Source organism: Triticum urartu, chromosome 2, assembly GCF_003073215.2.
Source record: "Triticum urartu cultivar G1812 chromosome 2, Tu2.1, whole genome shotgun sequence".
In the NCBI taxonomy this organism is placed as follows: domain Eukaryota; kingdom Viridiplantae; phylum Streptophyta; class Magnoliopsida; order Poales; family Poaceae; genus Triticum; species Triticum urartu.
This window is the reverse complement of record NC_053023.1, coordinates 240797915-240817230: the sequence shown is the minus strand read 5'-3', so window position 1 is coordinate 240817230 and position 19316 is coordinate 240797915. Positions and strand designations below refer to the sequence as shown.

The 19316-nt window shown below is 46.2% G+C and overlaps 1 protein-coding gene across 1 annotated transcript; it reads left to right on the top strand.

Annotated features, from left to right (window-relative positions):
• Positions 1 to 11808: 11808 nt before the first annotated feature.
• On the top strand, positions 11809 to 13786 carry LOC125536928 (40S ribosomal protein S12). The gene is made up of 5 exons (XM_048700224.1): positions 11809 to 11928; positions 12020 to 12077; positions 12797 to 13097; positions 13339 to 13404; positions 13499 to 13786. Exons 2-5 carry the CDS (start codon positions 12073 to 12075, stop codon positions 13556 to 13558), a joined length of 432 nt encoding a protein of 143 aa, XP_048556181.1. The 5' UTR covers positions 11809 to 11928; positions 12020 to 12072; the 3' UTR covers positions 13559 to 13786.
• Positions 13787 to 19316: the final 5530 nt, after the last annotated feature.

Here is a 19316-nt window from a genome sequence, read left to right as displayed (position 1 = left end):
GGGCCTTGCTGGACTGCGCAGGTCCCACGAGGCGCAAGGGCGTCCTCCTCCTCGATCCCGCCTAGATCGAGGGAGGCAGGGGCGGCCGCGGCGCTGTTCGCCGGCGGGGCAGCGACAAGGAGGGGCGGAGGAGGCCGGCGAAGGCCGGGAACGAGCGGATCCGGGCGTGGGGTCCCTGGATCCGGCGACGGACGAGGTCGGGGAGGCCCACGACGAGCTCAGCGGCAGCGCTGCAAAACAATGGCGGCGGCGGCGCGGGCTTAGAGGAGAGGGAGAGCAGGGGAAAAAAGGAGGGGAAGAGGAGGCCCGGGGCACTGCCTGGACGAGGGCGCGACGACGGCGGAACTCCGGTGGCCGGAGCGGTGACGAGAGGCGGCGAGGTACAGTGGCCGGCGGCGAGGTACGAGGCGGCGGCGGGGAACTCCGGCGGAGGTCCGGCGGGACGGCGTGGCGCGGATCTCCTCGGGCCTGGCGCGGCCCGGGGCGGGCCGGAGACGGGCTCCGCGGGCCCGGTGGCGAAGTGGGGCGTGGGAGGACACATGTCGGCTCCGGATTGGACGAAGGCAGCGACGGACATGTCCGGGCGGTGGGAAAAATGTCCGGCGGCACGAAGGGAGTTGGATCTAGGGTTTCATCTGCTTGAATTTCAGAGGGGATCACATATTTATAGATAGAGGGAGCTAGGAGAGTCCAAATGAGGTGCGGTTTTCAGCCACGCAAACGTGATTGAACGACCGAGATGATGGAGGGGGTTTAGGTGGGTTTTGGGCCACTTTGGAAGGGTGTTGGGCTGCAACACACATGAGGCCTTCTCGGTCCCTCGGTTAACCGTTGGAGTATCAAACGAAGTCCAAATGGCACGAAACTTGACAGGCGGTCTACCGGTAGTAAACCAAGGCCGCATGACAAGTCTCGGTCCAATCCGAAAATGTTTAACCCCCACACACGAAAAGAGGTAGAAAGGGACACCGGGTGACATAGGAGCGCCGGATTACAAAACGAACAATGGGGAAAATGCTCGGATGCATGAGACGAACATGTATGCAAATGAAAACACATGATGACATGATATGCAATGCATGACACGCAAGCAAAGACAACGCAACAACAACAAATAACTAGACGACACCTGGCACATCGGTCTCGGGGCGTTACATGTAACCCCTATACTCATCAAAGTCAATCAAGAAGGACGTAGGGTTTTACCTCCATCAAGAGGGCCTGAACCTGGGTAAACACCATGTCCCCTGCCTTCTATTACCTTCGATTCTTAGACGCATAGTTCGGGACCCCCAACCTGAGATCTATTGATTTTGACACCGATGGTGTTACACCCCGGATATAACTTTCCCTATTTGTACTCCAACTCTTGTCGTTTCCGGTGTTAAGTTATATTTATTTCCTTGGGTTCGGGTTTTGTCTCCGTGTGTTGTTATCGTTGTCATGCATCTCATATCATGTCATCATGTGCATTGCATTTGCATACGTGCTCGTCTCAGGCATTCGAGCATTTTTCCCGTTGTCCGTTTTGCATTCCGGCGCTTCGTTCTCCTCCGGTGGTCATTTCTAGCCTTCTTTCATGTGTGGGGATTAAACATTTCCGGATTGGACCGAGACTTGCCAAGCGGCCTTGGTTTACTACCGGTAGACCGCCTGTCAAGTTCCGTATCATTTGGACTTCATTTGATACTCCAACGGTTAACCGAGGGACCGAAAAGGCCTCGTGTGTGTTGCAACCCAACACCCCTTCAATTTGGCCCAAAACCCACCTAACTCTGCTCCATCATCTAGATCGTTCGATCACGATCGCGTGGCCGAAAACCGCACCTCATTTGGACTCTCCTAGCTCCCTCTATGCCTATATATAGACCCCCTCCTTCAAATTCGCGGTTCCACTCTTCCCCTAACCCTAGAACCATCCACCGCCGCCGCCAGACGTGTCCGGGACAGACCGGACGCGTCCGCTCCGCCGCGCCCAGCCTCTCCCGCGCCGCCACATGGCCACAGCCGCCGTCCCCGCCACCGCGGCCCGCCAGGCCCAGGGAGGGCCCCCGCGGCCTGAGCCGCAGCGCCACCACCTCCCGGCCCGCGCGCCGCCACCTCCCGGCCGCCGCCTCGCGCCGCCCCGTGCCGCCGCCGCCTCGCCCGGCCGCCACCTCCGGCCGCCACCGCCGGCCCCGGCCCGGCCTCTCCTCTCCACTCCACTCCGGCGACGTCGGCGACGAACTCCGGCGTGAACAGTGCGCGCCGGCCCCGCCTCGGATTCCGCGCCAGTCAAACCCTAGATCTGGGGTTGTTTTTTTTACTAAGTCCCTGATATTCTCAGTCCATATGCACATGTTCGTAGCCCCGTAACTTTGCATCCGTAGCTCCGATTTATGCATATAGCATATCAAAATGTTCATCTCAGAGAGTACATCATTTCATTCCATTGCATCATTTTCATTTGAGCTCATCTTGATGCCCGAAATGCTGTTAGAAGAGGGCTACTTGAGTTAATTGTCAGATCTTCTACTCCGTTTAGCACTTTTGTCATTTTTGCCATGATTAATGTGTGCATGCTATGCCCATGAGTTCTACATATGTTTTGTTAAGGGTTTTGCCAACTTTCCAGAGGTGCAACCCATGTATTTTTGTGACGTGTGTAGTGACTTGTGCAAGCTTGCAAAGTGGTGCACTTGATAATTCTGTTTTCAGGGACTTAGTGATTTCACTAAGTCCTGGAGCTGTTTATCTCATGATGCCATATGTTCTTGTTGTTTCCTAGTGATCCGTGCCTCTTTTGAGGATGATCAGTAAGGATGTTTTATTAATATTGTAGTGCTCTATCCATCCATGTCTTTGTTTGCATTTATGGAGCACCCTAGCTTGAGTCAATCGAACTCTACTTTTGCTACTTCGTGAATCTGGGCAGATTGTCAACTTGTTTGCAATTTTGCCGATGTTGTTGTAGTTGATCCGTGCTTGCTATGCCATTGTTCTTGCCATTTCTAGCTTGCATTTTGTGCCTTATTGATGGGTGTATGCTTGTCTTGCCATGACTTGCACTGTAGTGAGTGCATCGAGCTCGTAAACATGCCTACTTGGGTTATATTTCTGCATGTGCCAGTTTTCACTAAGTCTGAAAACTGATTATGTTTTTGCTATGTTCACGTGCTTGCAATTGTATTTTCTGATCCCTTTTGGCTCAAGGTCACTAAGGGACTTTTGTTAGCTCTTTGAGTAGCTCCATGCCATGCTTTACTTTGCCATGTTCAGGTCCTGTAGCATGTAGTTTTCATGCTCCAAAGAGGGCTACCTGAAATTCCAGACAAGTGTTAATTTCACTAAGTCTGAGATCTATTTGTCATATGCATTTTTGCCATGCTTGTTTGAACCTGTTAATGGATGAATTTGCCGTAGCTCAGTGCTAGACTTTTGTTAAGCATCTTGTGTTCGTCCCTGCCATGTATTTTGTTGTCATGTTTGGGTGCTGTAGCATGTTCATCTCATTGCATTTAGATGCCTACTTGGTGTAAATCGCAGACCGGTGTCATTTTTGAATCGCTTGCCATTTCCAAACCGTAACTCCGATTCCGGCGTTCTTTATATCGTTTTCAAGCGATTTCATCTCATCTTTCCAGTGGCACACTTGGTTTTACAAGTTTAGTCCAGGTTCATGCATTTCCTGTCATATCTTGCATTTTGCATCCCGCATCGCATTCCGCATAGCATACCATCTTTGCATTGTGTTGTTTGAGTTTGCACGTGGTTGATTGTATCCTTGTTGCTTGTTTGTCTTGTTTGAGTAGAGCCAGGAGACGAGTTCGCTAACGAGGAGCCCGTTGAGTTTGCTTTTGAGGATCCAGTCAACTCTGACAACTGTGCAGGCAAGATGATCATACCCTCGAAATCACTACTATCTTTGCTATGCTAGTTTGCTCGCTCTTTTGCTATGCCAATGCTACGATGCCTACCACTTGATTCCAAGCCTCCCATTTTGCCATGTCAAACCTCTAACCCACCTTGTCCTAGCAAACCGTTGATTGGCTATGTTATCGCTTTGCTTAGCCCCTCTTATAGCGTTGCTAGTTGCAGGTGAAGATTGGAGGCCGTTCCTTGTTGGAACATCTTTTATTTACTTGTTGGGATATCATTATATTGCTATGTTATCTTAATGCATCTATATACTTGGTAAAGGGTGGAAGGCTCGGCCTCTCGCCTAGTGTTTTGTTCCACTCTTGCCACCCTAGTTTTCCGTCATATCGGTGTTATGTTCCCGGATTTTTGCGTTCCTTACGCGGTTGGGTTATAATGGGAACCCCTTGATAGTTCGCCTTGATTAAAGCTTTTCCAGCAATGCCCAACCTTGGTTTTACCATTTTCCACCTAGCCTTTTCTTTCCCTTGGGTTCTGCAGACTCAAGGGTCATCATTATTTTAACCCCCCCCCCCCGCCCAGTGCTCCTCTGAGTGTTGGTCCACCTGTCAGCTACCGGTGGCCACCAGGGGCAACTCTGGGCTGGCCTACCCGTACCTAGGACAATCTGAGTGTACCCTGAGAAAGAGATATGTGCAGCTCCTATCGGGATTTGTCGGCACATTCGGGCGGTGTTGCTGGTCTTGTTTTAACCTGTCGAAGTGTCTTGAATTACCGAGATACCGAGTCTGATCGAAACGTCTTGGGAGTGGGTCTATTCCTTCGTTGATCGTGAGAGCTTGTCATGGGCTAAGTTGGGACTCCCCTGCAGGGATTTGAACTTTCGAAAGCCGTGCCCGCGGTTATGGGCACATGGGAATTTGTTAATGTCCGGTTGTAGATAACTTGAACCTTAACTTAATTAAAAATGAATCAACTGAGTGTGTTACCGTGATGGCCTCTTCTCGGCGGAGTCCGGGAAGTGGACACGGTGTTGGAGTAATGTTTGCGCAGGTTGTTCTCTAGTTTTCTCGCTCGCGCTTTGCCTCCTCTTCTCGCTCTCTTTTGCGAATAAGTTAGCCACCATATATGCTAGTCACTTGCTGCAGCTCCACCTATATTTACCTTGCCTTACCTATAAGCTTAAATAGTCTTGATCGCGAGGGTGCGAGATTGTTGAGTCCTTGTGGCTCACAGATTACTATTACACCAGATGCAGGGCCTGATGATTCTGCTCCAGGAGACGCGTACGAGCTCAAGTGGGAGTTCGACGAAGACTCTCAACGTTACTATGTTTCCTTTCCCGATGATCAGTAGTGGTGCCCAGTTGGGGGTGAACAGGACCGTTGTCGCATGTTGGGTTATCTTTTATTTTGGCATCGTAGTCGGGCCATGAGTGTTTGGATGATGTAATGTTATTTATGTCCTTGATTGACGTGGCGAGTGTAAGCCAACTATGTTATCTCCCCTTTATTATTTATATTACATGGGATGTTGTGAAGATTGCCTAACTTGTGACATATGCCTTCAATGCGATTATGTCTCTAAGTCATGCCTCGACACGTGGGAGCTATAGTCGCATCGAGGGTGTTACAGATGGCAAGTTGGACGATGTGTGTGTTCTCCGACAAAAGATGTGAACTGCCTTGCAACCACGTCACTATCAGAACCATTCAATGTTGTCCAACCCTCGACCAACTTCCGGAGCAAGCCAGTCATGCCAGAAGCAAACTTCCCAACTAGGTGCTCAATAGGTGCCTTGGCCTAATCAGAAAACAAAAGTAACAAATTTCAAACAAATTAGAATGTGTGCATCAGAAAGAGGGCAAAAAACCCGTAAAAGAAGTCAAATGCAAGAAAAGATCAATAAAAAAATAAAAAATATGCTTGATTACCTCAGCGGGACATGATGGAGCTGAATGCACATCCATCCACTTTCGAAATTTTGTGGCCCAGCAAACACACTATAGTCAATGTCATTCTTGGCCATCAGTTGAAATATAGCAAAACAATAGAGGTCAAAAGAGAAGAAACAATTACTATGGTCATGGATTGCAAGGAAAAAAGAATTCGAGGGGGAACAGCAGAGTTGCCATATGGAGTCAACCATAGTTGCCATGTGCAGACAACCATGGTTGCCAGAGTTCTCTATAGTTTGTTAGCCGTAATGAGTGCATTGAGGTGGGTAAATGGAATGCCAAAACAAAGTTTAGTGCATAGATTGGAATATGGATGCCATGTAAAAGGGTTGTGCATTGGCCACGCGGAACCGAGCGTATTTGCCATGTTGTATACGCTATATATTCCCCTCTTTAAAAAGAAAAAACTTTGAACAACCAATATGGATCAGTTTTGGTTTTTACATATTCTTTCCAACAGTGAACTTCAAAAATGTTGTGCAAGAAAGAAGATAAAAGTAACATACAGTTTGCCATATTTTGTATCAGATATCTTGTCTACGACAAGCACAACCTTGACAACATCATAACTCCAGGCAGAGATAGCAAACTTATGTGGAGGCAGCGGACCTCCTATATCAGTAAAATTGATAGTAGACAAATCAAGATGGTAGACGTACATGAGCTGGTTTACACAAAAAAGGGAGTAACTAAATCAGAATATGTCAGTGATCAGTATTGCGCAAATAAAAAACAGATAAAAATGCGGGGAAAGGAAAAAAGTAACTACAGTTTAAGCATCGTTGGAAATACAGTCTCCCTTAAGTCAAAAGTTCAAAAATAGGAGAACGATTTGCCATGGACATGGACGTATGTTTTCTATGTATCACTAATTAAAACGAACGGAAAAAATAGTGGAAGTGAACACTATGTGTTTTGTAGAATATGTAGTTGCCATGTAGAAATCAACTATAGTTGCCATGTATCAATAACTTCACTTTGACATGTAAAAACACAAAAAATAAAAGTTGTCGTACACAATCAACTATGGTTGCCATCAAAAAGCAAACTAGTTAAAAGCTATGTCAAGCTAGAGTTGACAGAGTATGGCCAAACAGAGATGCCATGTGGAAAAACAATTTGGTTGTCACTTATGAACAACTATAAAAAAATTGTCAACTATGTTCAAGTACACCCCTAAATTTATTCAATTCCTAAACAGGCACCCAAAAAAGATTACATTTCAAATTTGAAAAATACCATACACAAATAAAAGAGTGACATCATGTGTAATGTGATTGAGGAACAAATGAACCGTGGTAAGAGCATTTGCAAAATAGTAAAAAAGTACCATTAGGTGCAGATGGCAGCCCTTCTGGTATATCTTATTTGAGAATGCATCATGCAGGAAGTCAGCAATGAATTTACACCAATTCATGTTTTTAACATCTTTTAGTTTTGCCTGCACAAGATTTGAAAACAAAGACAACACGTCGACTGTCAATAAAACGTCAACTGGCAGTGACTAGCTTCTACATGCATCAAAAATAGAAGATTGTACGAAAAAGAATAAACAGAGAGCATTCACCAGGATAGGGGAGCACTTGTTACTTGGGCACATCAATGTGGTAGGCGGAAAGACAGATGAGATCAAGTACATCAACAACTTCTTCTTAAATACCTCGCCATGGGTTGTCATGCCCTCCAGCGAAGTTGCCAGCACTGTCGTATTAGGCATGGATGCCATTCCAGGAAACAAACGCGGGAACAAGACTTCCTAAATCTCATTCTTCACCTCATACTGAACTTTGATTTCTCCACGGGGGACACCCAAAGTGCAGAATATAGATTCCTCGTCCAAAGGGAGTCTTCCACGTCCCGGAATGACGAATTCCCTATAAGGAGGGTCATATATCTCACTGTGCCAATCACACACAGGGTTCATTAGATTTGGGCATCGAATATCCATCAATGCCTGCATCCCCATCTCACCGGCAGCTCCCTTCTGGTCATCAGTAAAACCCTTGGTCAATATAGTCAAGCGTTCTTGCGAAGCACTATTGTGCTGACGTTTCTTCTTCTATAGAACACGAAAGGGTCATTGTTGCCATGTTCAATATACTAAAAATTACTGCTGACGGATGAATGCAAACTCTATATCATAATAAAACAGGGGGGGAAATGACCTCGTCACCGTCTTTCATATGACCGGGCGCATGATTCTGTGGCGGTACCTCCATGAAGTCGTCATCATCGTCTTGCTGGTCACCACGGACCATGATGCTATGGTAAGAACAAAAACGCATGAGTACAAATGAAAACACAGTCGACAGATGCAAAAAAGATGCACGAAGTAACGAGGCAGTGGATATCATCGACAACATATGAAAACTGCCATGTTTACCCTAGAACAATGCATATGTCAAGTAATAAGAGGGAGTTGCCACCTGCAATCTAAAAAATGCATGCCATATGCTCCTAAGCAAAACTAAGCAGTTGACAAAAAGTACTAAAAGAAATAGGCATGGCAAAATAATGCCATGTTGTGTAGATGTAGTTGCCACCTCCTTGAGAGCAATTTAGCAAACTTGAGACCCGGATGGCCGCATAAAAAAGCTAACCGATAAATTTGGGTTCAATAAGAAGTTGCCCCATGTACTAAAAAGATTAAGGTTGCCATATGTGCACAAAACAACATGCCAACTAAAGTCTCAGTGTGTGAAAGCAGGTAGTTACCGTCTGCTAAACATGCACAGTAGGCAAAAAATGACCACTGAAACAAGTGCAAAAACATGGCAACTGGCAGATTTGCTTGAAAAAAGCCAGTTGCCATATAGTAGATTCAAGTTGCCATGTTAGCAGTAAATAATGTGGCAACTAAGTTAGTATCGTGGAACACCCAACTGCAATTATCCAACATAGAACATGGCAATTGACAGATTGGATTCACAAAAGGCAGTTGCCATCTACTAGATTCAAGTTTCCATGTTAGCAGAAAACAGTGTGGCAACTAAGTCAGTACATGGAACACCCCAACTGCCATTATCCTACATAGAACATGGCAACTGCCAGATTTGATTCAAAAAATTAGTTGCCATCTAGTATGAAAGTTGTAGATAAACCAGTGGATTCAACTTGCCATGTTTGCACAGAACATAATAGCAATTAAACTAGTGCATCCAACTTACAATAGCATACAAATTGAAATGCAGCTAACTAGATCTAGGGTTCATACCCAACTATCACGCCGGGAGTTCGATTACAACATCACCCCTAAAAACAGTGAGAATCATGGACTATGAGACCATCAAAACTAACAGAAAATAGTAGAAATCGCTGCATCATAGGGACATATAATCCGTGAAAAACAGAGCGATAGGTGCGGAACAGGCGAGCCTCGCCGGCTTGACTACCACGGCGATGGCAACGGAACTACGTAATGCCGACCTAATGGCACGCATGTGACTCCCCCGCCGATGGGAACACACGAGCGCCGTGAAAAATCTGCCTGAATCTCGAAAGGATCCGAGCAGGATGTCAACCGAGAGGAGGGGAGGCAGATTGGACCAGTAGAAAGCTTCGAAGCCTTACCTCCGCGCGGTGGCTGCTCCGGCGACGACGCTCCGGTTCCGTGAACACCAGCGATGGCCACGAAGAGCCGTGACTCTTCCGCCGCCGCCCCCTCTTGACTGCTCCTCCTAGAACTTGCGTCGCTTTCGAATGGGAATGCTGGTGTGGTTGAAATGGGAAATAAAGAAGGGCAGGGTGGGGGGACTGCAACACCGGGAGGGGAAAAGAGCAGACGTGAGAGATGATGAATAGGAGACGTGCGCGGCGTGCGGGCACGAAGGCAGTTCCACCACACGTCCGACTCGCAACCACGACCTCTCCATGCGAGAAACCGGCGTCCGGGCGAACTGTCAAAAGCCCACACACCAGCCCTGTCCTACGTGGCATGCAAAATCTGCCTCAATGCGTCAAGATTCATGCAAACTCGACTGGACTGTGATCCACGCGTGTGGGTGAGTTGCAAAACACCCACACATGTGAGTGTTATCATTTGGGTTTTTAAGGATTTTTTTGTCCGCTAGCATTATGCGTTCGTTAGAGCATCTCCATCCGCGCCCCCAACAAGGCCCCCAGGCGACTTTTTGACCACCGGCGCCGAAAAATCGGCCCAGTCGCGTCCCCAAGGGACGATTTTTCACCGGCTTGGGCCGAAATTGGCGCCGGCGGACCCAACCCGAACCCGGCACGCTGGGGGGCGCTCGGGGGCGCCGGGCGAATCGTTTTTGGCGCGAAACAGCCGCGGCCCCTCCTTGCCAGCGACTCGTCTCTCTTCTCGCCGCTTCGTCGTCCTCATCGCCTCATTTCCCGTGGCGAATCAATGCCAAAGCTGCCTCGTGCTGCCGCGCCGGTTAGCCTCCTCCATTGATGCCTCACAGGCGGCGCAGGCACCGGACGACGCACGTCACCTCGCCCGCCACGCGTACGTGCGCCGGCCACGCGTACGCGCGGCGCCTCCGCCTATATAAGCCGACCCCCAGCGCGCCGGTGACACGCACATAGTCTGCACCGCCGTAGCGCTATTTCTCCCCCTTTCCTCCCTCTCCTCTCGCTGTCTCTAGTTCAAAGCATGGCCAAGCGCTTCCCAGGTGACGGTGCGGCGGCGAACGGCTTCGGCCGCCGCCACCTTCACGAGGACGAAACTCGGCTCCTCTTCGAGGCCGAGTACCCGGTTCCGCCAGACATGCGGGTGCCGGGGGCGTGGAGGATCAGCGCCGGCGGGGTCCCGATGCCACCACCGCTCACCGGGTGGCGCGGTGTGCGGAGATAGCGTGTATCCGTGCCTCTCTACCGTGGGCGGCGAGGGAAGGTCCACGGTATGTCCCCGACAGCCCGCTCTGGGAGCCCTACTTCCGCCGCCGCCACGCCGAGCAGCTCGAGGCCACAAACGGCGTCGTGCCTTTCGGAAGGCTCAACTCCGAATGCCGATGCCGATGGTGGGGCGTGCCCGGCCGCACGCTGAAGGCCGTCCTCGAGTACATTGAGGGCGGCAACACGCCGAGGCTTGAGTACCCCGCTCCCCCGTCCATCTCTCGCCGGCGTGGGAGCTCGTGGACGCCGAGGCGCATGGACCTGGGGGCGTCCTCCTCCTCGTCCGGCCGCTCGTCCGACTCTCCCTGCCTTCACCTCGTCAAGCCGGAGCCCCAAGACACGCCTGTCAGCGCGCGCACCTGCAGCTCCGGCGTCCGCATCGACGACTCCGCCCCCGCGTCTGGCTGCCTCGTCCTCGTCAGGACGAAGCTGGAGCCCGGCCTCCCCGCAGAGTACGAGGAGATAGCCCGGCAGCTTCTCCGACGAGGATGCCCTACAGTGGGCGCGGGACGACTACCTCCGCGACGAGATGGTCCGGCAGCGCCGGGCCCTGGAGGAGATAGCCGCCCGCAAACGTGGGCGCGAGGACGAGCGCGGCGTCGTGATCCTCGACAGCGACGACGACGAGGACGCCCCCGGACCGTCCAACCCGCCGCGCTAACCGGGGGAGGGTTGCAGCAGGGACGGCGGCCGCGGAGGAGGGGACGACGACTACACGCGGTTCTACCGCCTCCTCGGCATGTAGAACTATAAGGGCGACGGGCGGCGAGGAGCGGCGAGGGAGACGGCAAGGAGCAGCCTAGTAGCGTTTTTTTCTTTTTTGTAAAATATTTTAAATACGTACGAACTCGTCGAAGTTTGGTTGAATGTGCGCCGTGTTTGTGCTGGAATTAAAATTTTTAAAAAAATGTTGGCGTCGTGACTGAGAGGCATCACGCCCCCAGTACACGGTTTGCGCCGGTGCGCTCTTAAGGGACGATTTTTAGCGCCTCGGGGGGGCCAACGGTTGGAGATGCTTTTAGATGGCGCTGAAGGCGGGGAGTAAGAGCTCCGTGCGGTTTTGTATCTCCCCGGTCGTGCGTTTTTTCATGGGCTGGTTACAGTTAAGATACCTTCTAGGGCTTTCTGAGCCCAACAGAAGCGTTGTCCCCGGCCCTTCTGCAAAGAGCTATATAACTTACACGTTCTCCCAGCCGTCAAAAACACCTGCCCTACTCGCGAAAACCCTACCGCCGCCGCTCTCCAAGGTCCCAAGGTGGCGGCGCTGTGTCCTCACCGTACTTCTTCTTTTCTTTCTTGCATCTAACCTCGCTAATCGCTGCTATCTTTTCGCTTTGTTGCTCCAGGCTCCAGATCTCCCTCCTTCGCAGCTGCCTCGGTGGCCTTTGGAGCGCACGAGATGGCGTAAGTTCTCCCGCAGAAAGAAACCTTGGCACTGCTCGTTTCTGTAGTCTTGATTGCAGTGGTGTGCTGCAGATATTAAATCCGATACATGTTGTTATCTTGTTTGTAACTTGCGAGTGCTTTTGGGCTACTTATGAAATCTCAGTGTTGGTTTGTGCTCTTAACATCCAGGGGCGCAATTGTTTATTTTGTCGTTGGTTGGTCTTCTCCAATTAGCACTGATACACATGTGTTATTTGTTGGGCGTTTCGGCATTGTCTTAGAATGATTTTAATCTGCAAGTAGTTGTGAAGCAGATTGTTTAGTACTAGTTGCGTTCATGATTATTACATATTACAGTATAAGATACTAGCTGAAATTTCAAAAATAATGATAGCTGGTTTACTCTGCTTGCAAATTACAGCTGCTTTCAATAGTTTGTCCCTCCTTTTGATTTTACACTTTTGAACGATCTCTATTGTGATCTACCTACGGTGCAAGATAGTTGTTTAATCTCGTATCCCCTGCAAAAAAAAAATCTCGTATGGCATGTAGATTAATGCAACATGCCGGTACCTGATTGCCCAAACTAAAGAGTAGCTATGAACATATAGAAAACTAACAGCTTGAATTGCGGTAAACACAGATTTAAACTGCTGGTTAGAGTGTGTAACCTCTGTTCTTTATGCTTGCTGTCCTCGTATCATGCTATTCATGCCATGAGTTATCACTCTTTGCAGGGAAGAAGCCCCGACACCAGTTGTTGCCCCAGTAGAGGCACCTACCCTGGTTCTTGGTGAGCCAATGGACTTGATGACTGCTCTACAGCTTGTCATGAAGAAGTCAAGTGCTCATGATGGCCTTGTGAAGGGGCTCCGTGAGGCTGCCAAGTCCATTGAGAAGCATGCTGCTCAGCTTTGTGTGCTGGCTGAGGATTGTGACCAGCCTGATTACGTGAAGCTCGTTAAGGCACTATGCGCTGAGCACAATGTTCACCTGGTTACTGTGCCAAGTGCTAAAACTCTTGGAGAGTGGGCAGGGGTGAGTTTTCTAATGCCAATTTGTAATGTTCCATCTTATTATACTTAATTGCAGCATGTATTCCACATTCATCTTTGGACTTAGCAATGCTTCACTATTGCTGGAGAATGCACTTGCTCTTGATATTAAAATTCTTTTGTTTCCCTATGCTTGTCTTGTAAGTTGTTTTAGCTTTTCGTTGTTTCTTCACGTTTGTCGTGGAAGTATTGATGTGTTGATATTAACATGCTTTTCTCTGCAGCTTTGCAAGATTGACTCTGAGGGCAAGGCAAGGAAGGTTGTGGGCTGCTCTTGCGTTGTTGTCAAGGTGACAAATCTACTATAAACTGATACGACCAAAGGACGGGTTTCTTTTCAAGTAGGCAGAACTTGACGTTTGACTGATTTCTTTGATTTACCAGGACTACGGTGAAGAATCCGAGGGCCTTAACATCGTGCAGGAGTATGTCAAGTCTCACTAGATGAGAATGTTTCATGATGCACTTGTGTTGGGCATTTTGGTCCTCGGTTTCATTTATGCTTTATTCTTGGGCTTCCTATTGTTCCAAGTTTCAAGTGTGAGCCTAGCAGATATCGTCGATTTGGACCTTTGAACCTTTGTTTATCTGGCAGCTGCTGCCTTCAGCGTAAATCATCAAGAGCTGATAATATATTTCTCTTTGCAATATCACAATTTTGATGTTTTGCTCTGTTGCTGTTGCCTGTTCCATTTGACATCATTGTGTTTGTGCCTATTACTCCCTCCGTCCCAAAATTGTCTTAGATTAGTCTAGATACCGATGTATCTAATACTAAAACGTGACTTGTACATTCGTATTTAGACAAATCTAAGACAAGAATTTTGGGACAGAGGGACTACTTATATTTGGTCATGGCGGTGATGGTATAATTTAGCAAAAGAAATAGCGCTTCAAATTGTTTGAGCCGATCCCACAGATTCAGTGTCCATTTAAGATGCTTGCTCATTTAGATGCCTGTGAAGTTCTAAGTTTGAAGCAGCTCTGTAGGAAAAACAAAAAATGGGCTCCAAATTGTTTGAAATTCTGACAAAATTTTGTTTGTTAACCTTTATTCAATTCTTTTTAGCTGCTATTTTCTTGATTTTCACGAGAAGGAGCATATGTGCTATGAATTTGTACACGAGAATCCTTATATCTGCTGTAAATTTGTACAAACTATGAAGTGCCTATGGACGCTAAAGACATTTCCAGGCTTCCCATAAAAGTTCCTTCTCAAAACCTAAATGCCTATACCTTCTCCTTTCCTATTTCTTTAATGTATTAAGTTTCTAATTACTACTTCAAATGCACACATTTCAACAAAATTTAGGTTTTTAGTGTTTTTAAGTCAAAATATTCAAATTGAAACGGAAATTAGAGTCCAAACGAAGTAAAACTAATAATAAAATGTTGTAAAAACACAAAAGCAAGAACTATGGATTGCCACAAGTGGCAAACAAGAACAATGTGAGGTCTGGCTCCACGTCATTTATGATACATGTTCTCATGATCTGCTCCAATGGTTCCCAATACTTCATAACGCCATGTTCACAATTGCAAAACGAGCTTGAAGGATCCCCAAAACCTCTCTCAATCTATTTTCTCACGGATTCTCAACCCTTCGGGAAGGAGAAGTGCATGGATGGACTTGGGTACATATGAACCCACTTTGAAAAACAAATTTCTAAATTCTATAAAAATCTAAAAAAAATTACACGGGTACGTCTTCATGTTCTATATGCTTGCATAAAGTTTCATGGAAAATTAACTTTTATTATGGCCTGCGTAAAAAAGACAAAAAATTATGTCGTGAAACACTATTTAAAAGCACTGAAATTTGTCTTTTTTGCGGAGGCTAAAACAAAGACATTTTTTCATAAAACTTTGTGCCACGTACACATATTTGCGAATATGTATGCATGATGTTTTCTTTTGATTTTTTTGACATTTTAAAACATGCTTAAAATACATTTTTTAAAAAGTGGGTGCATATGCCCATGGGTTTAGATGGTGCCCTCTCGGAAGGAGAAGTGGCTAAGTGAGATCTTTTATTGCCTTTCGGCCAGTGCAGAAATCTGGCCCATCGAGGAAGAGATGGCATCTGCAATGTAGAGTTGTAAGATAGAGTTGGGCCGACGACAAACTTTTCAAATGAGGTAGATTCTTTAAGACACTATGGTGTCAGAAATTCCGAAGTACGAATAATATATACAATCAATGAATTCTCTTATGCAACTAGTTTCGAGAATGACGGTTGGATAATGATAATGTTCTCTGTTCTTCATCAGGAAAATTCTTTCGTGTTCATTATATATAATCAATGGATTTGAACATCCTATGTCAACCTCTTTCTTCACCCCAAAAGCCTAGCGGTGTTTTATTCAACTAGCAAATGGTCTGTGCGTCACGACTGAAGATCATAATAGATCCACATCCTTTATTTTAATAACATGGCATTTGCAAAAGAACCCGTGTGTTACTATGGAAGAAAATAATACCACACGCCTCTAACCCAATAACCATGACTCACGACCCCAATAGGATCACGTGCATCTCATCTGTGTTGCCGCTTATCCTACTTCCAGCCCTCATCGATGTTGTCTCAGTTCTCACACAACTACAACACGTTTGAATCTGGTCAATCCTAATGTGTGTCTCTCTCTCTCCTTTTGCATAAAATGAGAAATCTGCTTTCTTTTTTTCCTGCGAGGTTTTGTCGAGACTTGCATGCGAGGTTATAGATTATTTATTTTGTCTCTAATGTGGCTTTGCTGAGGTGTTAATTTCCAATCCGGATCTACATTTGTACGAAAAATGTTGCATCCTAAATAGCATTTAAAATAATGTTTAATAGGTAAAACAACATCATATGTAGATTCTACACATTTTCCTAATGAACATATCTAAATTGGAGTTAGGGTTTAAAAGTTATGGATTTTTTTGAAAAGCATTTGAATCTACCCCACCCTCAAGAAATAATGTTATTTTCTAGACAAATTGATGGTTTATTAAACAAAATATCAGTGGGTTTATGCAAAAAGAGAAAGGTTTTCTTGATTCACTTAAAGCACGGCCGCGGGTTGATTAACTAAAAGATAGGGGGGTTTCTGCAAAAAATGAAACTTTTCTCTTATTCACTTAAAATAGTACCTCGGGTTGATTTCAGGAAATGGTTAGGGGTTTTCTACAAAATTGCGAACGAACGGACATAAATACTAATCCGTTTATTAGTAGGTATAGATGTGTTCCTTCAAGTATCGAGGTCTAAAGATCTCGACTGTAACAACTCCAAATTAGTAGTAATAATTAGGAATTTATTATGCATTATAATCATCTCATAAGAACCATTTATTTAATGTGAAGATGAGGATAATTCAAATCCCCGTAAAAATGTTCAAAAATGCATCGACAGGATTAATGCACTAATAAACGGCCGCACTCCAAGTGCCACGTGCCCCCGGCACTACTCTCGACGACTATTCATAGGAGGAGGTCACGCTCCCACGAGCCGATTAAGACTATTTGAGAACACCGTCGTGTCACTTTGTCTAGTGTACGACGACTTTCAACATAATGCAGTTGTGCCAGTACTTGTCTTTAAGCATTTTTAGGGGTTACCTTCCATTCCAATCCTGTTCCTATATGAACTTTACATCTTTACCTAAAATACACTTTGAAGTATCATTAGTTCTTTGGGATATGTTGACATGAATTGCGAAAATCCACCTTGGGTATTAGATGCACTTTCGTACGTTGAGATAAATCAAGTTTGTAAGGAGTCAGAGTCAACCCCGTCACGTGCAGTTTCAGATTCCTGAAATTGGCAGTGATAGGTGGAAACCCGTGAACGAGTTCACGCCTGAGGGTGGACCGATCTTCACGTCGTAGGATCGAATCAGGAGGGATAACTAGCTGCAAGCAGCCGGGATAACTAGGTTTATACCTGACAAGATTGGATGCAACCCGCACGTTGGGGATGGCTGACGGAAGTTACAATAACTCCAACCCGCTGTCCGAACAATCATAGAACCACAAACCGGGACTAACCAACACAAAACGGCCGAAACCGTATAGTACGAATTAAGGGGAACCAGAGGCTCCTTCTCGTGAATCTGGATGAACTCACAAGAGTAAATGTAGAAAGGATCTCTCAGACCTCTCTAGCAGTCTTGGCACATAAGCATTTAGCTGAATGGTTTGACAAAAGGTTTCTAAGAGGATGGGGGAGATGGGGTTTTATAGCAGGGACAACCCCCCTTAGCTAGGTGAGAAAATAGTTTTAGAAGTAAGTAGGTCTGCATGGCTTCCTTGGGTGAATAAGCAGTCAATTATGGGAGTTGTTGGAGAGCTCCTCGGAAATTCGCGAAGCCTTGACAGCCTGGACACCTTCCATGGGAATGACTAGAGCTTTTGACTCATAACTCCAAATGATGTGAGGTTTTTTTGCATTGGGAAGTAAATTTGATGTAGCTTCTGGTGATGTACGCATATGGCCCCGTCTCTCCACCATATGGCTATGGTACAATGAAACATCAGAGGTAAAAACTGACAGCATCAGCTTCACTTGAAACTTGTTTTCTCCAAACTTGTTCCTCTAAATCGGTTGCTTCAAGTGCTCCTGGGCTATTGGATTTCTTCCGTATGATACCTAAATTCAACCAACAACAATGAGGATGAAAGCATAGTTGTGTCATCAAGGTTACAAGGTAAACTTAAATTAGCGTTCACCTGGTCACTTATTAGTTTGGCACGACTTCTTGTGATTGGACCTATAATTGTTGGAGACGTGTCGATGGTTATGGTGTCCTCATCATCCTACCTCCCTTGATGAAGAGTCATCCTCGACTCCCTTTGATCTGCAAAATATAAGTAGAAGGAGAGTAGATAATATCCATGCAAAGAAATAATGCAATCCTCATTTGTTGCTTTCACTTTAGAATTGTGTTGCATTTGATCATCTATTTGTTTGTCACAACTTAGAGTTTGTTCAGGGATGATGGGTGTTGTTTCAGTGACCGAGATGTCCTCATCATCCCCCTCTCTTGAAAAGGAGTCATCCTTGACTCTACCTGGTTATCACACAAAAGAAAGCATGGCAATACCAAATCATAATGCAAAGGTTTCATGATATATTGAATTTTTGTTTCCAACTTTGCTATCTTATGGACGATGCCAACATGATGCTTTGTTCGACTTAGGAGTTCCTTCCAGCAAAAATTTCCATGGAGCATAAATTTATAACCAACCATAACCATGTCCATATCATCCTCCCTCTCACGAAGAAAATTCGTCCTCGACTTCACTCGGTCTACAAAATTATAGCACAAGGACACTAGAAAATAGCTAGGGAAAGAAAAAGTTGAACATTTTTGTGTGGATCTCAAGTTTCCCAAATCCTTTGTTTTTCCATCATGGTTGAACAAATTATACTGATGGATTGATGGTGTGCTGAAGGATGTGCCCAATAATTTTTCTCTTATTTCGTTTCACCAATGTTTCAAGAGTTCATATGTGCATACCTCGGGGTGCATCAAAACGGACGATCCTTTTTGTTTTACCTCATTGAGTACTTGAATGCCTTTCTGAAAATCAATCTTCACACACGCAACTTGTGTAGTGGTACTCCATGTCCTCCATATTTGATCTTGGATCTCAATCTCCCATCGTTGCAAGTGAGCTAATAGGTATGCCTTTTTTACTTGCACATATTGCCAAGAAAGAGAATTTTGTGAAAGGTTAGTTATTGAATGTTCCTCTCTTTTTTCATTTGGTGGACTACCAATTTCCCATGGTGGTGGATCACTCATCTTGCTATTCTCTTGTTGAAAAATCTCAACCTCACATTTAGTGGACTCATATAACTCACTTATCCTCTCTGTTAGGGCATGTCTCTCTCTAAGTAGTTTTGGTGATTGATGACAATGCTTTTGCGGACTAACCGTGTGCGTTGAGTATTTCAGAGATTCATTCATTGGCACGAGACGATTCTTTCCCCTCGGAGCTTTAAGTGAAGACGGTGTAGTCTCTTTCAATTCGGTTTTGGTGGACTTGAGTCGTAGGAGACACCGTACTATCAAGAGGGGGCCCGCATTGGAAAGGCTAGGGTGGAATCAACACATACACTTCATTTTTGCACCCCAGCTCCTTTCCTCTCCTTGGAGTTTACCGTTTCGACAGAAGTGGAGATTGTGAGGTGCTAGCGGTAGTACCACCGCCAGGG